Source organism: Stegastes partitus, unplaced genomic scaffold, assembly GCF_000690725.1.
Source record: "Stegastes partitus isolate 25-593 unplaced genomic scaffold, Stegastes_partitus-1.0.2 Scaffold501, whole genome shotgun sequence".
NCBI classification, from domain to species: domain Eukaryota; kingdom Metazoa; phylum Chordata; class Actinopteri; family Pomacentridae; genus Stegastes; species Stegastes partitus.
Window position 1 is genome coordinate 204,465 of NW_007578232.1, and position 20,385 is coordinate 224,849.

Sequence of the window (20,385 nt, forward strand, 5' to 3'; positions counted from 1 at the left end):
TTGGGAGCTTCACTTTCTTCCCCAGTGCAGAGGGAGCGCACGCCAGACACGAGGCTCACCACTCCTCCCCTCTTCCACTCTGCCTTCGGCTGGGCTCTCGTCCAGAGAATGACTGGCTCCAGTGGACCCAAGAGGAGGAACATAGACTGAAGATACAGTACAGCAGCTTCAGCTCTGCCTGCCTGCCTGCCTGCCTGCCTGCTGGGAAAGAGTAATGCTTTGAGGTCTTACAAATCAACACTTCCAACACCTTTGTTGGATCTGCTTTTTTTCTTTTTTTTTTAAATTTCACTTTTTTTTGTTGATCTGATCAGAAAGAGTGAGTCTAAGCCGTGCATGCAGACAGACAAACAAACAGACGGACTGACATATGGACACAGAGCAGTGAGCACTGCGGCGTGAATGTAGCAACTGGACTTCTCTTCTCCCTGGTAACTAAGACCAAACAAGGATAATAGCCAAAGCCCTATCCTGTCCACTGAGGTAGTGGGTGGATGCAGCTTTCAGCAGGCTGCTATAGGAGAAAGCTGAGACTGTATAGAGGCTGCAGAGATACGTTTAGTTGATTGTGGTGATCATTAGAAGATGGACTGTCACCTCCAGGGAGACTCTTGTTGGATTGTTATACCGAAGACTGTCTCGTGTTGAACACTGTTTGCAGGACGTTGCCGAGCAAAGACTTTTTTCCTTTTTGCACAGAATCTGTTGCACGTGCTGTGTGGACTTTCTGACTGTATGAATGTAGAATGTGTGCCTCAGTGATGGTGGCTGAGCGCATAAGGACTGTGTATCTGTCACTGATGCTGCTGTATCTCGTTCTGCTGGGCACGGCTCGCACGGCGCACAGCATCTACCCACGGATACGTCTCTCCCACAAAGGTAAGATACACCTAGTGTGCGTCTTCTTATTTACTTTAGCAGCAAATACTCACATTGCGCAAATTTTCAAATGCCGCATGAACACAAAGGGAGTCACACTGACCAAAATAGTAAGCGCAGCACCAGTTGAAGCTAGCTTTCTCTTCATTGCAGAATTAGAATGAAACAGGTGTAGCAGAACATTTTTTTTATGCCTTTCTTCTCAAATAATGCCAGACATTACTGCTGCAGTGTTGTTGGTACCAATGCTATCAGCTCAGTTAATAGTCAAAAACTGTTATACTGATGGATTAATCTAATGTTTGTAGTTTACAAAATGTTCCTCTGCAACAGATATGTGCATGAAATGTGCATGCAAAGCAACACATGCAATAATGCACCAACACAGGAAACGTACTGTAAGATAAAGTGAAGTCAAAGACGCTGCAACTATCAATATGTTGTAGCCTGAGAGAAAAAGAAAGATACGCAGTGTTGGAGCCAAAAGGGGCAACTTCTGCTCTGACTTTCTGAAGTGCATGTTTTTGTGTGTGTGTGTGTGTTTTTTTCACCCACTGTTGATGCTCAAGGAGCCTCCTTGCAGTTTGTTTTGGTCCCTCAGCCATGGTGGCTGAAAATTCACAATGTGGCTTTCTCTCATGCCATAGTGGCGGAGCGATGGAGTAGTTTTTTTTTTCTCTCTCCTTTTCTTTGGCATGGGAATATGTCTGAGCGAGAGCAAAAAGTGTTTGTATGTGTGCGATTGTTTACGTGTGCGTGGGAGTGTGTGATATGGATGTGCACGCGCTGGTATGTGGACTGATTGTTGTGTATCTCGCAGACAATAATGAGGGTTTTATCTTTGCAGATAAAACTCTTGAGTAAACATCGATTTTTTTTTTTTTTCCTCCTCAGTTTCTTTGATCTCTATAGCAACAGAAGGTGATGATTCCACATAAGCCTGTTAGTCATGGTTGAAAATAGGTGTGGAATTTGGATGGTCAATAACTCATAAATATGTGTGCGGGGTCTGTTAAGCGTTATGTTGTCGAGTCGAGTTCATCAGTAGGAGGGTTTGCTGTTTTCTGATATTGTGTGCCTTATGTCTCCTCTTTTTGCATCGTGGATTCTGTTAACAAACACGAAATAAATACAGAAAAACACAATTGTCCAATGAAAAATAGTGAAAATGGCAAAAGAAATGAAAGACAAAGTGGGAGCGAAAAGATCTGAAAAAGATACTTTTAGCTACAGTCATGCAAATTTCATATATCAACACAAGTGAGCAGGTCACTGCTGATATGCTTCGTCATAAATGCACACATAAAAGTCTCAGCTTTGATCGTGACTTTCCAACTCATTAGCCGCCTGAGGGCTGAGCTGCTCCAGTGATTGACATCCACCGTTCTCTCTCTGTCGCTCTCTCTCTCTCTCTCTTTTCCCTCTGATACATGTTCTGGCTAGCTCAGAGCACTATGAAAAGGCTGGATTCGGATCCTATCATTATGGAATGAAAAACATCTAAGTCCTAATACATGCCTCATGGGCAGTGATTTTTTGCGCACACCCTTCGGTTCACACCATCTCATACATATACATGCACACACAGACACATGCACAGGCGGAATAGTGTGAATTCTTCACATGCCAGTGATTTAGATGAGGTTCAGTGAGATGGATAGGGATGTGGTTTTTACTGTTCACCATCAGGACTATGAAAATATCACCATGACATCTGGCATCTAGATTCTCCTCTTTGAGCCAAAGATTGGTAACATGAAGGAAAAGTTACCAATATCATGACTGAAATATTTTTAACCCACTTCTGGTCAGATGGGGCAGATACAGAGTGTGGGATCAATATAAAGCTCGATGAGATCAGCTTTCCCATGGTTTCTGGGAGTGAATTCCTCTGGGCACATTATCATGTGTTCCAAGGATGACCTTACTGTTCTACTGTATGGATGTCTTTGATGTTAGCCACTCGTCGCACATGCTGTGAAAGTATTTTTAACTACTTCTGTTTCATCCGTTCCTCATGTTCTCGTCTAGACTTCTGCGCCAGTTTAGATTTTTTCCAAATGTACCGAATTCACTTTCATCCTTTCATTTACTTACACCCCTGGTTAACTCTGGACAGTTGCCAAAATCCCATGGCGTATCGAGTTACAAGCGCCGACTCTGTGCCGTCTTTAGAAAGAATTGACCCTAATCTTTGGCTGCACAGCATTGTAAGACCTTAAACACAGACTAAAGACATTAATGCCCCTCAATTGCTTGGACTTTTTGGCCACTTAAACTCCCTAAATCCTGGAATATTACATATAGAAACATCCCTGCAGGGAGATGTGCTCACAATAGAGCAGAAATAAAAACATACTTTTGGTTTTTAGCATATTTTAACCTCTGGACACATATGATTTGGATTTGCATCATTCAAGGCTCTTGGCAGCAGCTTATTTCAGATCTCCGGGCCTGCGGAGTGAAATGAGCTCTTCCTTTAGGACAACCATTAATTTTGCTGCTAATGAAGCTGTTGCGCAGCGAGTGTGTGTCAGAATGCCGACAGGCTGCAGGTAGGTGGCCAGGCTTAGACTTATTTTGCTGGCTCTACAGCACTGTCATCATGCTTGGCTTAAGCTGCCGAGAGCGTGATACAGCAGTTTTCGGTGATGACCTAATTAGACCAAAGTCACTTCCAAAAACTCTTCACTTCTTCGGTTGGATCATGTCATTAGCAGTGGCACTTGGTAGTTTGTTGTGAAGGGGGAATTTATGTTAATTTATGTTGGGCATAATGGACACTTGCTCTAGCAACGCACACATGCAGGAAGCATTTTGTTCTTCGGGACAAAAAAGGACAAAATAGCAACAAACAAACAAAAACGAAGCCCCGTCTGGATTTAAGAGTTTAGTTACTGTTGCTCCTCTTTGCAGAAGAAGAACGGACACTATATTGTAAATTTAGTGGTCACACTATTTTTGTATTACTAAACATGTCTGAGTTTTGTAAAACTGTGAGAGCAGCTACGAATAAAAAAAATAAATTAAAAAAATCTATAATTGACCAGACGTTGCCTCAGCACATCTGCCAAGAACATTTTTCCGCAAAAAAGTCATAATCATTAAGCAACATAAATATTTCTCTTCGGCAAGTCTGTGAAGGTGAATAAAGTTATCCGGTGATGTTAAGCTCTTCTGGCATCGCTACCATCATACTGTATATGTTGGCTTATATAAATAAACACATTCTATATTTTAGCCCAACGTTCACCTCGTGGAAAACTTAAACAAAAGATGGCTAAAGCACTGGAGGGCTGAATTTACTCATATACTGCACATGTGTGTGAGTCATATTCTAGATTTGTAAAAACATAGGTGGGAGAATTGCTAATAGTTTTTCAGACATTTCTTGTCCTCGGCACGAACGTAAAACTGTGATATTTAAGCAGTAGGAGCTGAGAGACATGCATGTGTGAACACAGGGATTACTCAGGTAGCAATTACTGATGTATGAAACCCCCCCTTTGAACTGTAATTTTAGACCTTCCTCTCCAGACAAGAAAAAGCTCTTTCTATGTATTTTACAACCTTGAAAATGATGAGGCTTGTAGGTGACTTTCCTCTGAGGTTAAGATGGGAAATACCGGTTTTGACCTAAAGTTGTGCCTGCTTGAAACGAAACGAAGCGGGGGAATTTTAATTCCTTATTTTTGCCGCTTCGATCTAATGCAGTAAGTGAGGAGTCCCATTAACTTTCTTCCGTCTACACGTGAAGAGACCTATAATTAACATTTACCGCTTTGGATGGTGGCCACGAGGCAGAACACACTGTTAAATCTAACCAGTGCAAAGTGGAGGGTACAGTGAGGGTTTACATAAATCACACCTTTTAGGTCAGCAAAAGAAAAAAAAAAGGGGATCATTTTTCAACCTCCTCCTTTCACGCTCACCTTTCTCGCGTTCTCATTTAGTCCGTGTACATCCCCACGTCATTTTCTCGCCCATTGTGTTATGTGTGTGCTCTCCAGTTCATTAATGAGATGTCCAGAGGGGAAGGCAGCTGGCGAAACTCTAATATCCTTTCTGACCTTTTCCCGGAGAAGCGACCGGTGGGGAGAGGCGATGAGTTAAGTTTGTAACATGTGAAAAGAGAGGGGACGAAGATTGTTTGAGTCTCCCGAGACGAAGCCGCAATGATATTAAAGCGGGAAGAAAAGGAGGATGAGGGATGGCGAGAGTGTCGGGACACACAATTGCCAAGAGGTTATTGTTTTTGTAGGCTGGTGTGTAAAAGAGAGTAAATGAAGGAGGGGAGGGGGGTCTCCCTTTGCTAACTTGTGGGGGACAAGAGAAGAAGCACAAAGAAGATCTGTTCAGGCAAGATGCTGCTTAAGAGTTCTGCTACTAAAAATACATAAGATATGTAACGCAAATGACAGTTCAGATGGAAATAGGTTTATAATTTATGAGGCTGCAGCTATACGTTGACGTACACCGCAGTCACTCTGGCTCTGAAGCAGTACAGCTCAGACCAGATGGGGGGTAGACTTTAATTAAATATCAGTCAAACACAACGCACTCATTCATTCAGGAAGCATATTAGAACATGACATATGTAAATACCTGCGTTGTTTGATTAGGAAGTGTCAGCTTTCAGGTATCCCCTTTGATTTATAACATCACTCTGGTTACCATTAAACTCTGTCATTATCACAGAGAAGCACACTTCCCTCTCATCCTCCTCGGACGCTCCATGTGGCTTTCATTTTGCGCTGTGACATCATCTCCCCCCTCCTCACACACACACACAAGGGGATACGGGAACACATGGATGTATACCGATAATGGCATAACACCCCAGCTCCCCAGCTCCTGTCCCCCCAGCCCCCACAGTCTCGCTCCGGCCTTGAAGGCACACAGAAGAAAGTCCCTGCTCATTTTTGTACCCTTTAACTCCAGCTCACCCCAATAACTCTCTTTTGCTCTGTTCCTGCACAAGCCCCCCATTACTCACTGAGGATAAGCTTGTTTCGCTGGAAAAACCACGAGTTTAATTTCTGTCGTAAAACGCGTGCTTAGCGCTGGCGATAGATCAAATCATGATAGCAAATTTAATTTGTGTTTTTAAGTGCTTCCATACATTCACCTTGGTTTATTTGACCAAACATGAAATGCTGCTAAAGGACCTATAAAACCAAAATAGGTATGCTAGTGCACACACACACACACACACACACACACACACACAGAGGCATATTGTACTCCAGCAAAACAGTGTTTCCATACATGGATAAAGACGAGATCACGAAGTTTATTTTGATTTCACTTCACCAAATCTTCTCAGGCATCTCTCAGCGCTCCTCAGACAGCCGATGAAAGTGTCTGTCTTGAGGGAGTCCTTTTTTTTCTCTGTGTTTTTCATTTGAAGTGGGATCACAGTTGGGGCCATGTGTCTCCCTGGCTCAGTCGCTGACGGAGAAACACCCTCCTCCTCCTTCTAGCGCCTTAGCTTTGGGCTAAGGAGCCCTTACTGGCTGCAGATGGTGCGAGAGAGAAAGGGAGGTATGGGGGAAATGTGGAAATCCCCTCTTTCCGTTATTCCAGCCTGAGCTGTGACTGGCACACATAATGACAGAGAGGAAGCCTTTAAATCACCGGTCTGAAGCATCTCTCAGTGTGTCATTGTAATCAGGAGATTCAACAATTGTATTTTAGCAGCTTTAATTACCTGTAATAATTGTAATCAACCCATTTTTTATGACTATAGTTTGTTGTCACTTGTATTTGTGGGGAGTGTAAAGTCTTCTTTCTTTCTTTCTTTAATTCTTTCTTACCTACTTATCTACAAAAACCTACCCAGAGAAATGTATTTATCTTTGTTCGTGTGTGTGTACGTTTGTGCGTGAGTCTGTCATGCACATCCTGTTAATGTGCATGTGTCCAAAGGAATCACCTGCCAATCATCTTTATTGGCAAAGACAAGTGAAAAATAGATGGATAAACGGTTTTGACTCATGCACCGTTTACTCCATCACTTTAAATAGCCATCTAAGTCTGTCATTTTAATAAGTGGTAGCAAATTTGCCTTCACATGAAGAAGGAGCTGATTGTTTGAAAGTTAATGTTAGAAGACTATCCTTGATCCAAGTCCGGCTCAACTCTGAGGGAACTAGGAAATAGAGACATCTCTGTGTGGGAGAAACAGAGAAATCGAAAGAGCTCCGTGTGTGTGTGTGTGTGTGTGTGTGGATTAGATAATTACAGGAAGCATGTCTGGGCTCTGACAGAACACCACTGCCACATCCCCTCCGTCTCTGCCACCTAACCACCCAAGATCTAATGCTACTCAAACAAACAGTCGCTTGTCTCCAACATGGAAATCTTAATAGCAACAAAGTATACACAGTCACCCGCTCCTCTGTGGATACCTAATACCATTTTAAACAAATAAAATGTTCCACACAGCGTGGAGTGCTGTTGCCATGAGTGATCTACGAAAATAGGATAAACACGCTCTCCTTCTATCTCGGAGATCAAGTATCAGTGAAAACATATAGATGCTAGAAAAACAAATCATACCATCACCCCCTGCAGCCCCGGCGTGTCGAGGCACCTCAGCAGCAGTTGAGGTAGTTTGGCTTGGCTATGTAGTCGTGTGTGATTCATCCAAAAGAAGGAACAGTGCATAGATATCCTACCACAAAAGTACGACAAATGGAACCTGTGCAGCTTTAGCTTTACGAATTTTATCACAGACCCCGGCTTGTCGGCTCGAATCCGCCCCAGGTCTCTGAAAGGCAGCTAACACACACCAGATCCCCTCTTTCTTCTTTTACAAGGGCACCCTTTTCAACCCGATCATGTGTTAATGAAAGGGTTTTCAGGCCAGCGCAACCCCGAGGAAGTGCACACCTCTGGAGGTTTAAAATCCTTCACCCTCAACCTCTCAAGGAGCTTACAGAAAGCAGGTACGGAGGAGCAGCCTGTCAAGTTCAATCAGGTAGATGCAGATGAGTGTGCATGGGTGGTATGTGCATGCAAACTATCTACTTAATCCGTGGTTGTTCTGATGAGCGTGTGTTTATATTTAATGACATGTCTGTCAGGGTGGGATTTCAAATCACCTAAAGCAAGAATGACAGGGAGTGGCAGCCTCTGAACTGATAAAGACACTGGTTCCGTTTCCTTTCTGATAAAAGTGCTTCCTCCCAGCAAAAGAGACCATATGAGAGAGAGAGAGGCTGTGAAAATCCAAGCCCCTCCCATTAATTACAACATCTTTCCCACAACTATCCCTGAATGCTTTTTTTTTCACGGCTGAGTTGTGCTAAGGGTTAGTAGTCGTCTTTACAGGAGCTTATTGGTGCCTGTGAGGTTTGCTTTGAGCTCAGTTGTGCGCTCATTTACTTAATGTGGACTTTTAGTAAATGAGAGCACATCTGAATCGAGGCACAGGAGGCTTAGGTGTCACGTGGAAGCCAGAGATGAGACGGGAAGCTGGTCTTGATGTTGCCGTCCGACATTCTCTTGGGGTAGCTACCGATCAAAAACACATGTTGTACTGTGCCCTTGGCCACTGGAGCAGTTTGGGACAGGCTACCAGAGCGCTTAGAAACCTCTTGAGAGAGAGCACTTGGTCAAATTTGATTTTCAGCACAATCACGAAACAAGATGAGAATCCACATGTAAAATATAAATCTCTCCATCTCCAGGTTCCTCTTGCAATCCCTTTGTCTTATTCCATTGGTGTGATTTTGTGTGTGCAGAGCTTTGGCAGCTGAACAGGACTTGGGTGTTCCAGGGACATGGAGCGTCTCTTCAACCCCAGACCATGCTGCTGGATGAGGGCCACGAGAGGCTTTATGTCGGTGCCAAGAATACTCTTTTCTCCCTGAGCCTGGACCGGGTTAACACACACCACAGAGAGGTCGGTTTCATCCCCGTCTGCCCGTCATGAAGGGAGACATTTGAACTCTCAGACTCGTGGGGCTATAGGTTAACCAAATTGGATGTATGTGCGCCTGTCTTTGTAAATCTGTGTTTAGTTTAAAATGACTGCATGAGTTGTTTAATGAGAAACTGAAAAGAGGCGCACAACGGCCTTGAGTGATTGATCTAACCAGTACTATCAGACACTTACAACATGCACTAGACGAATAGTATTTTTCAGTTTCTTTTATTAAATTCACTACAACATTATTTGTGTGGGCTTCCTTTCAGATCCAGTGGGCCAGTACAGAGTCTCAGATAGAGGAGTGTATGATGAAGGGGAGGGAAAAGGTAAGACGTACGTCCTCGAGGGTAAACACAAATGCCCAGCTGATAGCGTGTATTGACCCGACATTCACATAAACAATGTAGTTCATTTATTAAAGGTAAATTCCATCCGCGTGCATGAGCGGATTTACATACCTCACTGGGCTCGTTAACCTTTGTTTAACCTCGAGCATTGCTGTTATTGATGATGCACTAAATCCCTGCCATTTTTCCATTACGCCGTTATTTTACTGCGTGACCGCAATCCTCCCTCGCAAACCCCCTGACTCACCCGCCCCGCTCTACCTGCGCCCCGCTTCATCCGCTATATCTCTTCCAACAGCCGGAGTGTGCCAACTACATCAAGGTGTTGCAGCAGCACAACCAGACTCATTTGCTGGTTTGTGGAACAGGAGCCTTTAACCCGACTTGTGCCCTGGTCGGAGTGGGACACGCAGGGCAGGTGAGTCTTGAGGACAGAAATAGAGTTTGGTTAAAGAACGGATGATTTCAGATCTTTTAATCAAGCAGGACTGTGACCTTTTCAGTCCTTTCATCAATTATGCCATTGCTCTTTATGGTTTTAGCTTAAAAAAAAAAAGACTCCATTTTATTCTTCACTGCAGTGAACTGGTAGCAAAACACAGTTAATCAAATGAAAATGCTGCAGGCTTTATTTGTTAAACAGTCAGCCGAATATCTGCTCTACAATTCCCCTTTCTTTAGATGGACCTAGATAGAACCTTCTTCACACTGTTTTTATAATATTTTAGCCAGGAGCTTACAGAACTGTTAATACGCGCTCGGACTGCCGAGCTGTGAAGCTCTGCACATGCTCTTCGAGGCAGATTTATCCACTTAGCAACAAGGACTGATGTGAGGTAGAGATTGAAAAGACACAGAGTAAGAGTTCTATTTTATTCGGAGAGACCGAGAACTATTTGGCAGAAGGCTTCGATTTATATTAGAGCAATTTGGCACCATTTCTGTCCAGGTAAACAGGGAGAACAGGCCAGGTTCCACTTTCCCTTTGAGGGAAGAGGGTTTGAGTTCAGGGAAGACAAATATTCTGTCTCATTAAGGGGTCAGTTCAAATGTCTGTGTGTCAGCCTGCCCTTGAGTGGGATTTGGGTACACAGGAGTGTCTGGCGATGCATAATAGAGCGCCGGCATACATCAGCGTGAGCATGTTTGGATACAATATGACACATATCTCCCAGATGTCAAACAGTGAACGGTTGTAGGTGTGTGTCTGTGTGTGTGTGTGAGATGTATTTAGACAGAGGAGGGGAGAAAGGTTTCCATTCTGCATTCCAGCACTGGTCCAGCAGGTCGACCAGGCCAGTCACAGCTTTCAAACAGGAACCACACTAAGCCATCACTCACGTCGCTGGAATGCTCAGAGCTGAGCGAAACAGAATCAGATATGGCTGATTTATGTCAGTATAGACAACCTCTCCGCGAAACTGCCTCACACAAATCTCATATGTGGTATATGAGATTACATTTACCCGACAGTCACCATTAAGCCTGAGCTGCATAATATTTACATTACGATAAACTATGATAGAGATACTGTTGCTATTCGTCACGAGCCAGTGACTAATGAATCATGTATTAATGCACAAGTGGCCCAGATGTTTCAATAAAAACACTTAATATTTCACAGAACTGCTCATAAACTACCATTGATTCAGCCTATTTTAACTATTTTTCCATTTGGTTCTGACAGATCACTTTGTGTGATGAATGAGTTTAACCCAGAAAGCGACTTCTGTTACAATCATACGTAGGCCGGTAGTCACAGCACAGCGGGGCTCCCTGGCTACTCATAAATCAATGCAATACATGACATGCCCTCTGAACCGCCAGTGACGGTCAAGAACACTGTGGTGGCGCAGAACATATGAGTTGTGGTTCTATCGGGAGTTCAGGTCTGTGTAGTTAGGTGTGTGGGTCTGTGTGAGCATGTGTGTGTTTCTGCCACCTGCCGTGCGGAGCAGCCACATCTGAAGTCTACATCTGAGTAGAAGTGGTGATCTCACTATGATATAAGAGCAGAGCGAACCTGAGTATGCACCAGACAGGAGTCCTTCATTTGGTCATCAATCACTCCTCATCTCATCTATCTTCCTTCTCCTTCTCATCCATCACTTTCTGATCTTTCCTCTCTCTAATTCATTTCTATCACTTTCTCCACACGTCACCTCTCGGGGTTCGTCTGGATGTTGTTAAAGCCGTCGCACGAGCGTCGCTGCTCAGTGTGTGTTTGTGGGATTTAAGTTCATGTGTATTTGTGTGCAAACACCCAGTGTCTGTACCTGTGTGTTCTGTGTGTTGTCCTCAGGACAAGCTGTTTACTCTTGAAGAAGAGAGTGTTATGAGCGGCAGAGGACGCTGCCCGTATGACCCCAACAGCCCCTGCACATCTACACTCTCCAGTAAGACCGCTCACTCTGTAACTTCACCATCAGCTTGAGCTAAAAGAACAATTATGAGACTACGAAGTATGTTTTTGTATCAGCTGGATGACATACAATATAATTCCTGGGTTTGTCGTTGTGTTAACCTCAATCATAAGAGTCAATACTGCCATCTTGTGGTCCACTTTAATGACAGTCGAAGGAGTTGCTGCTCGGATGATATATGTGTGGTCATAACTCTGATTGTGCGTTCATGTTTGCATCAGGAGGAGAGCTCTACATCGGCCTGTACACCGACTACTGGGAGAATGACGGCGCTTTGTGTCGACTGAACAACCAGACCTACACACGGACCGAAAGGAACGACAGGCAGCAGCTCAACGGTTAGTGTACATTACAGGGAAATGATCACATCTCACTATAAACACGAGGGTGCGCTTGCCGATACAGAACACTCGAAAACACATCAAGAATATGTCAAAATAGTGCGACAGTTCCGAAAATTAGATGCTGCTTCCAGGAAATGAACTGATATATTGTCTAAATGTTTTGGTTTTTTATCAATGAATTGAATCATCTTGTTATTAAATGCTTTAAAAATGTGACACTGGTTCAGATTTAGATAAAGTAGGCCTTCTATATGACATCAGTCTTACCTGTTTTATCAGAGATTGGCTCTATTTGAAGATTAATGTCTTGTTAGTGTTTTTAAAAATACTGGAAATTCTCAAAAATGCTTTGACAAATAGCAGATTACTCTATATAAGGGATTCCCCCAATAAGAACCAAGAAGAGAATAACTTTAAAACAACTCATAGAGGGCATACTGTTTGTTCCAGTTGTTAAATCACTACCTAACATCTTGTGTGCTTTATATACCACTCCCTGCCTAATGTAAAAATCCTTCTTCCTACAGAACCTAAGTTTGTGGGCTCAGCAGTTATTCCTGACAACGACGACAGAGACGATGACAAAGTTTACTTCTTCTTCACTGAGCGGGAGGTGGACGCCGAGGGAATGAACAAGGCCGTCTACGCCCGCGTTGGCCGAGTCTGTGCGGTGAGAATGCCAATGCGGCAGCAACTTTTCTGGCCAAAAATGAAAGTACTGACAGTGCAGTCGCAATATATATCTGCCTTCATCTCTCAGAATGACCAGGGAGGACAGAGGATGCTGGTGAATAGATGGAGCTCCTTCCTCAAGACTCGTCTCATCTGCTCGGTGGCCGGACCGAACGGCATTGACACGCACTTTGATGATCTCGGTAAAGCTACAGCAGCATTTATTGCCATCTTAAATATTGATGATGATGCTTTTCATGCTTTGTCTGTAATGCACACGTGTTGATCTAAGATTTCCAAAGTCACTATAATATTTGGATGTTTCTTACTTTGTGTGTCCAGCCTGACGTGTTAACATTTACCTGCAAACATCTCATGTATTGCATTCGAGCATCCACTTTGCAAAAGAATAAAGAAACTGTGATCTTTCAAACACCTTCTGCAAGAAAAAAAACACTTCAGAAATATTAGGTGTAATCTTAACAGTGACTACAAAGCCCCCTTTACAAAACAAAGATGGCACTTACTAACAAATTTGAAGCCAAAGCCTTTCTGTGAACACTAAGACACAGTTAAGCTTTGAGCTAAATGTCAGCGTGCTAACATTCTCACAACGGGTTAATGTTGTTACAACTTTTCACTAAAAAAAATCCAACTTTCATGTTTCAGAGGATGTGTTTGTGCTCAACAGCAAGGATGAGAAAAACCCAGAAATATTTGGCCTCTTTAGCACGACAAGGTGAGCGGAGGACGATATCAGCGTTTCATTACAGGCTTTTCTTATCAAACCGCTAATGGAGCCGTCCTTTTTTTGCAGCGCGGTGTTTAAAGGCTACGCGGTGTGTGTTTATCACATGGAGGACATCAGAGCAGCCTTTAACGGTCCATTTGCCTACCGAGAGAGACCCGAGCATCACTGGACACCTCACGAGGACAGAGTCCCCTACCCTCGACCTGGATCCGTGAGTATTCACTTTCTAAATAAATAATGTTTATGGGATTTCATTACCAGATTGCCAACGTTATTTATTCGCGGCGCTCTCCGTTCCATCCAGCCTGTGCCCGCGACAGATGTCCTTTGAAAGGCCCAATGTTTAGAGAATGTAGGGCAGCTGTGGTGAATGTCAGCACCGTCGTAACCACCTCAGCAGGTCACACGGAGACAAGTCTGAGCCTGACTAATGCACGTCAGCTTTTTTTCTTTCCCACCCTGCTCACACAGCGCCGATGCAATTAATAGTCTTCTTTTGTCTTTGTCCTATCACCTCCTTTTAATCTCCTTATATCCATCATACTCTCTCCGTTACAGTGTGCCAGTAAAATGAACGGCGGCGGCTTCTCCAGCTCAAAGGAGTTTCCTGATGAAGTTCTGCGGTTCGTGCGCTCTCATCCTGTGATGTATCGCCCAGTGCTTCCGCAGCATCACAGGCCCGTCCTGCTGCAGACCGAGCCGGGCAGAAGAAAGCTGACCCAGATTGCGGTAGATCGGGTCCAAGCCCAGGACGGACACTACCATGTCCTCTACATCGGCACTGGTACACACACTCGTTTGCTAGTTACTGTTTTCATTCATCACACTAATAAAACAAGACAAATTCAAACCTGAAATTGCGGTAATGAAAGCAGAATACCTCCATGCCATTACCTGTAAAACCCTTTGTATAAGCAACAATGTGATATTACCGTCTTCCTCGCTTAGATGACTCAGTGGTGCTGAAAGTTATCACCATCTACAACAAAGACACAGACACTATGGAGGAGGTGCTGCTGGAAGAGCTGCAAGTATTCAAGGTACTCTATTTTTAGCGATGGAATGTGAATGCAAAGACGGCTTCCTATCCGAGTGAATTCTGCAGTTTGTTGCATAAATATCACAGTCCATCACTGCTGCTTCTGTTACACCGTACGAGGGGTTATTTTGAAAACACTTAATGCTGATTTCGCTTCATCAGAGGAGCAAGAGGGTGTGATTGTGCAGCCAGTCTGCTGAGAGACCTTCAGACTGATTTGAATATATCAGTTCTACTTAGATCAGTGAACCTTTAACAAGTCTGCAAGCGGCGGTTGCTGCCACTTTAATTCAGGCCCGATTTTCGATGGATGAAAGCAGTGACAAAGAACTTAGCTCCTTCTTGTCTTACAGCACATAATGGACGATTGATTTCACTTCATTTTTGAAAAAACAGTAACGTGTTTCCTATTTGCAGCTACCAGCACCAATAAGAGAGATCATAATATCACCAAAAAGGGTAAGAGAAGAACTGTACTACACATTTTTATTCCTGCAATTCTGTTGTTTAGCCACAAGATGATAACATTGCGACACTTTGCATTACACGGACATGACTCAGATGCACTACTTGTGGTTAGGTAGCCCAATTGGAGGAGGAATAGACAGACCAGAGATGTAAAATCTGATTCCAATTAAACTGTCTTGATACCAACGCTCTACATTTTCTTGCTTTCAACAGCAACAGCTATACGTGGGTTCGGAAGTGGGTGTGGCTCAAGTCAAACTGCATCAGTGTGACCTGTACGGTTCAGAATGTGCAGATTGCTGCCTGGCTCGAGACCCCTACTGCGCCTGGGATGGCCTCACCTGCTCCAGATACTACCCCGCTGGAGTCTACACCAAGAGGTAATAGCCCACATGCACTTCAAAGCAGCATCCGTGTTTCTCTTCCCCCTGCAGATGTTTGCGTGTGATATCGGCTGTTCGCAGCTTTAACGGTAGACCTCATCGCTCTGGAAAAAACTCACAATGCTCTGAGGCTGGTTTACCGAGTCATTATCACAGGCGCTGAGAGTCATGACAGCCAGGTGTTATGTAAGGCCTATCAGTATGCACCTGATCACCTCCCTTTGCCTTCCTCTTTCTCCCACTTTCACTTTCTTTTCCTCCTTCCTTTTCAACCATCTCTTGCACTTTCATCACATGTTTAAAAATGACTCCCTCTCTCTCTCTCTCTCTCTCTCTCGCTTCTTAGCAGGCGATTCAGGCGGCAGGATGTTCGCCATGGCAACGCCGTACAGCTGTGCAATGGGCTGCAAATTGATGGTTAGTGTATAAATGGCTGTGGGATGTGTGTGTGTGTGTGTGTCCAAGAAACCTTGTGTATATTTACTGGAGACTCAACATTTTGTTAGAAAAACCATCAACACAAGATATACAGAATGAAAAAAGCATGACCTCGTGTTGCAGCTAGAGGTGAGAGAGGTTAATGTTCATGTACTGTAGCAGAAAAACAGACCATGATGCATCGCTGCAGTTCACTGCCGCCTTTCTTCCCCTCGCTATCTTTTATGACATGCGTGTCTGCGTTTGTATACAGATGAACAATGGCAGCGAGCCGAAGAGAAGCTGGTGTACAGCGTGGAAAGCAACAGCACTTTACTAGAATGTGTCCCGAGATCACTCCAAGCCAAGGTCCTCTGGTTCTTACAGAAAGGAGGAGAGAAACTGGAGGTGAGTCTGCATTCAGAAACAACATAACAAACACAAATGAGGAAAATATGCAACACCCTGGGCAGAGAAATGGATCAGAGTGGTGGGGAAATATTGAAAGTGGAAGGGTCAGTTTTTATATTTTAGCACTGACTCCTGCTGTGTTCTTCCAACAACACATTTTTCCTTTCAAGCAGTTTTTAATTTGTCTTCTAGCTCAAATTTCTGCTGCCACCTCAGGTGTAGTTTTGTAATTTCATCTCAAGCAATAAGTATTTACATTTACATAAACGGCGAGGTTTGTGGTTTGTAACTGGGGAATCGTTTCTGGGAGCAGATGCTGGTTATTTAAATGCTTTTTTCAGTGCATTGAACACTGCAAACAAATTTCTATTCTACCACACTGCCCAGGGGTGGCAAAGTAAGCTAAAAACGAGCAAACCTATTCAAATGAATCAAAACAAACTTTTATATCCTATACATGTGTATTTATGCATTATATTCAAACATGCAGTGTTTGCTGCAGTGAAAGAAACTTGGAGTGGTTACAGAACCTGGAGTCTTTGTATTGAGTGAGCTATTAAAGTACTGCTCTGCCTTAATTTATCCTTTACTTGTACTGTAGGTTGTTTTAATCGAAGTCCTCTTGGGGGAAGAACAAACAGTGCCACAGATGCTTGAATTTCTCGACTTAAATAAAGACTACATTACTGGCTTGAGAAAAAATAAATGCTTTTTCTCCCTTTATGTAGGTACGAGGTGATGAGCGGGTTATCATGACCTCCCACGGGCTGCTGTTCCTACGTGTGAGAAGCTCAGATGCCGGCGTGTACGTGTGCCAAACTGTGGAACACGGATACGTGCACACATTGTTACGAATCCGGCTGCACGTGCTCAAAGGGGAGAGGGTGGAGTCGGCCATCCACGCGGCTAACGACGGGGAGGGAGAGAAAGCCACAGCTCCGTGCCACTCCTCAATTGGCCCCCCGCCGGGCCCCAGCATCAGCCCCAGATCTCTGGTGCCGTCCTCCGTCTCGGGCCCCCACTCCAGGCTGTGGTACAAGGAGTTCCTCCAGCTGATTGGCTACGGGGATGCTCAGAGGGTAGAGGAGTACTGTGAGAGAGTGTGGTGCTCTGATAAGAAACGCAAAAAGACCAAAAGGAAGTATGTTCCTTTGGGTGGTGAGAAGAGAGGAAAAGCGAGGGGAGAGGAGAACTCCCACAGAGCTCCCAGGCACACCTTGGACACCTGAGGAGAGCAGAGGCTGACAGTACATACTACTCACATGCAGTCTAAAGGTCAGACTCACTCAGTGTTTGCACCACGTAAAAGGTTTTCACTTTGCTTTCGACAAGAGCAGTAATAGAAAAAAAAAAAACAACAGTAGCAGGCTGCCTCGCTATCGTAGCTACATTCACCACTCAGTACTTTGATTGTGCCATTTCCACTTATTTTAAACCCACATTTTGCTTTGTTTTTGTTTGTGTGTGTGGGGTAAAACTTATTATTTGGTGCAGACACTGGGTCAACAGTACAAATGTCCGTGTCAATACAGAGCAGAGACCCTGGGGGCGGACGGACGACAGATTAACCAATGTTGCCTCTGATTTGGAGAGACAGACCATAATACATATCAGCTCCTGCGGACTGACCCCAGCCCGACCCAGCCGTCAATCAAAACGCACACCGAGACCGCTCGGCTAAAAAAATCTCTGCTTCACCTCTCATTCGACGGCGTAAATAACGACAAACTCTTGATTACGAGAGAAAAACAACGATGTTAAAGCTAACCGCCTTCTGATCTCTCATTGGTACTGCAGTAACTTATTTTCTTGGTTTCTACTTTGAGTTGTCTAGTTGTTTAGATGTCCTAAACTGGAAAAAAATATGGTGTTGTTGATTTTGTAGAGTGAAAAATGCTAATTTGATTCGATGGCGGCTGTGGGGTGATGACCTCGGTGCGAGATGTTGCAACGCCACTATTACGGATATTTGAGGCATGTTTTTAATTATAATTATGCCCTCAATGGAAATAAATACTATTTAAGCACTTGTTAAACCTGTTCCAGTAGATGAAAAGTGGTCCCATCAGTGGACATTATTGTTACTGTAAGTTACATCTACAATTGTGATCAAATGTACCAACAGTATTGTGTGTATTGTATATTGTATTTATCTAAAATTCAGGGTGGTCTTTGTGTGCACATCTGGTAACTATAACTGTGTATTCAAAAAGTCATCCCTCTCTCTGCTGGCTGCTTTCACTTTCTTTCCCCCACTGCTTTTCCTCCTTTTCCCTCCTCTTTCGCTTCCTTATTCCCTCGTCATCCTTCCGCCCACTTTCTTGTTTGTCTGCAGTGATGTTGCAGATGGGAGTCATAATTACCACCACAGACAGCGATGTACAACACCACATTTCCCTTAAAAGAAAAAAAAAAAAAGAGATGAATAAATGTTAGGGGGACCATCCAAGCATGTCATTAGTGAAACAGATGAGTCAGTCTTATGAATATTCATGTAATCCTGAGATGACAAAAACAAACAATCTGATGTTACAGTGAAATGCACTGTAGTGGTTGTGCTAATTACTCTGGAGGATTGTGTCTTTTTGTTTTTTTTTCATGCTGTGCATTATTTATTTTATGTCACTTTATCGTTTCGACCCTGTTGTCTATGTGTTGTTTTCGTGACATGGAGAAAAAAAAAACAACAACCACTTTTCAGGCCTTTGTATTGTCACTCGTCATTCTCTTTGGATATTCTTCATCTAAGAATGAATATGTTGTCTGCTATACCCCTTATAAATACCTGCCATTAAAAAAAAAGATGGACCATCCTTCCTCGGTGTCACCTCTGTGGTTGAGCCATCAATAACGCCTAAGTACACTCTGAGCATGTGCAGCAACACACACAAACACATCGGCACGCAGCCACACGTTCTCTGCTTAATAACTACGGTGACTGTGGTCCATTTCCAAGAGTCGTCCTCAAATGTATTCATATCCTCCCAATAAAGAAGGAAAAAAACAGTCGTCTCTGAAATAGGTTGAAATTGACAAAAGTAATAATAAATTTAATGAAAATCATGACATTGCAGAAAAATTTTAAAAAACCAAAACAAAACATGACACAAGCATGATGGGACCCGTAAACTAATATTTCGTTGATCAACCCTTTGAGCCAATCACTGCAATCAAGTGTTTTCTGTAACTCTCAGTCAGACTTCTGCACCTGTTGACAGCTATTTAGAATTTTGGTCCACTGCTCATCAGCAAAGTGCTCTAATTTGACAGTTTTCGTTTGTTTTTTAAATTATTCTTTTCAACCAAAATTCAAAAGCAATGTCTTATTTCACTAAATTACAATTTATCAAATTTTTATTTATTATTACTTTTTTCAGTTTCTAGTTATTTGAGTGATTATTGTGAATTTTGCCTTTTCTTTAATGGAAGGGTATGAATACGTTGGAGGATGATTGTATAATTGGGCCATATGTTGGTGAAACACATTTTATACTATCTAATCAGTGATATTTAGCATTTGCACTATGCAAACATGTAAATCAAACACTAAAATGTAGCATAGTATACACAATATTCCTTAACATTTAGATGTTTTCTCATAAAAACATATTTCCGATTGTTCCAGCAGCATATTAATATATTCTACTATACATTATCTGTTTATGCACAGGCTTCCTCTGCTATAGCGTCTGACAAATACATTAATAAACACTTAAATCTTCCTCTACAGCAACATCATAGTGGTCCACAATCTATTTATTTAGTTGCAACTGTTCATACTGTTATATCAACCTAATTACTAAATCAAGGTGTTGCTGAAACAAAAACATCCAAGACAACTAGTAACAAGTGTTTTTTTTTTCACAGCATACTGCTCACTGGGACACCGTGCTCATTCAAATTCTGTCTAGGTCTACCTGAGTCAGAGGGGTGCTGAAGGCATTTGAGAACAGAATTCATGCTGCTGATTTATTCCACATGGCTACCATAGCAACAGTCTCTGAACCTGTTCAGCTCCCCTCCTCATCAAAGCTCCCCTCTTCTCTCTCTCTGTCAAGTTTGAACACCTTTACTCTGGTCCTTGGGCCGCCCCTCTATCCACTGATCCCTGTGGTCACTCGTACATCATTCCCTAATGTATGAGGCTGCTTCTCTTAGTTATGCTCAAAGGTGCTTTCTTTTCTAATCTGGGACTGAAGCTGGCATTTGCCTCCTGCATGAAACTTTTGGAGATCATCTGAGCAGCTCTGGGAACACAACAGAAAGGAATCTGCAACTGCATATATCTTTTTAAAAAATATATCCAGTCCTACAC

General features: G+C 43.2%; 1 protein-coding gene across 1 annotated transcript; it reads left to right on the plus strand.

The window, feature by feature from the left end:
- Nucleotides 1-222: 222 nt before the first annotated feature.
- Nucleotides 223-18,883, plus strand: sema3e (sema domain, immunoglobulin domain (Ig), short basic domain, secreted, (semaphorin) 3E). Its single transcript, XM_008287445.1, has 17 exons — nt 223-879; nt 8,628-8,788; nt 9,082-9,141; nt 9,461-9,580; nt 11,465-11,558; nt 11,807-11,923; nt 12,457-12,599; nt 12,690-12,804; nt 13,271-13,340; nt 13,419-13,563; nt 13,911-14,136; nt 14,301-14,392; nt 14,809-14,850; nt 15,073-15,239; nt 15,592-15,659; nt 15,934-16,067; nt 16,799-18,883. The coding sequence occupies exons 1-17, from the start codon at nt 747-749 to the stop codon at nt 17,297-17,299; spliced, it is 2,388 nt and encodes a 795-aa protein (XP_008285667.1). The 5' UTR covers nt 223-746; the 3' UTR covers nt 17,300-18,883.
- The last annotated feature ends 1,502 nt before the right edge of the window (nt 18,884-20,385 follow it).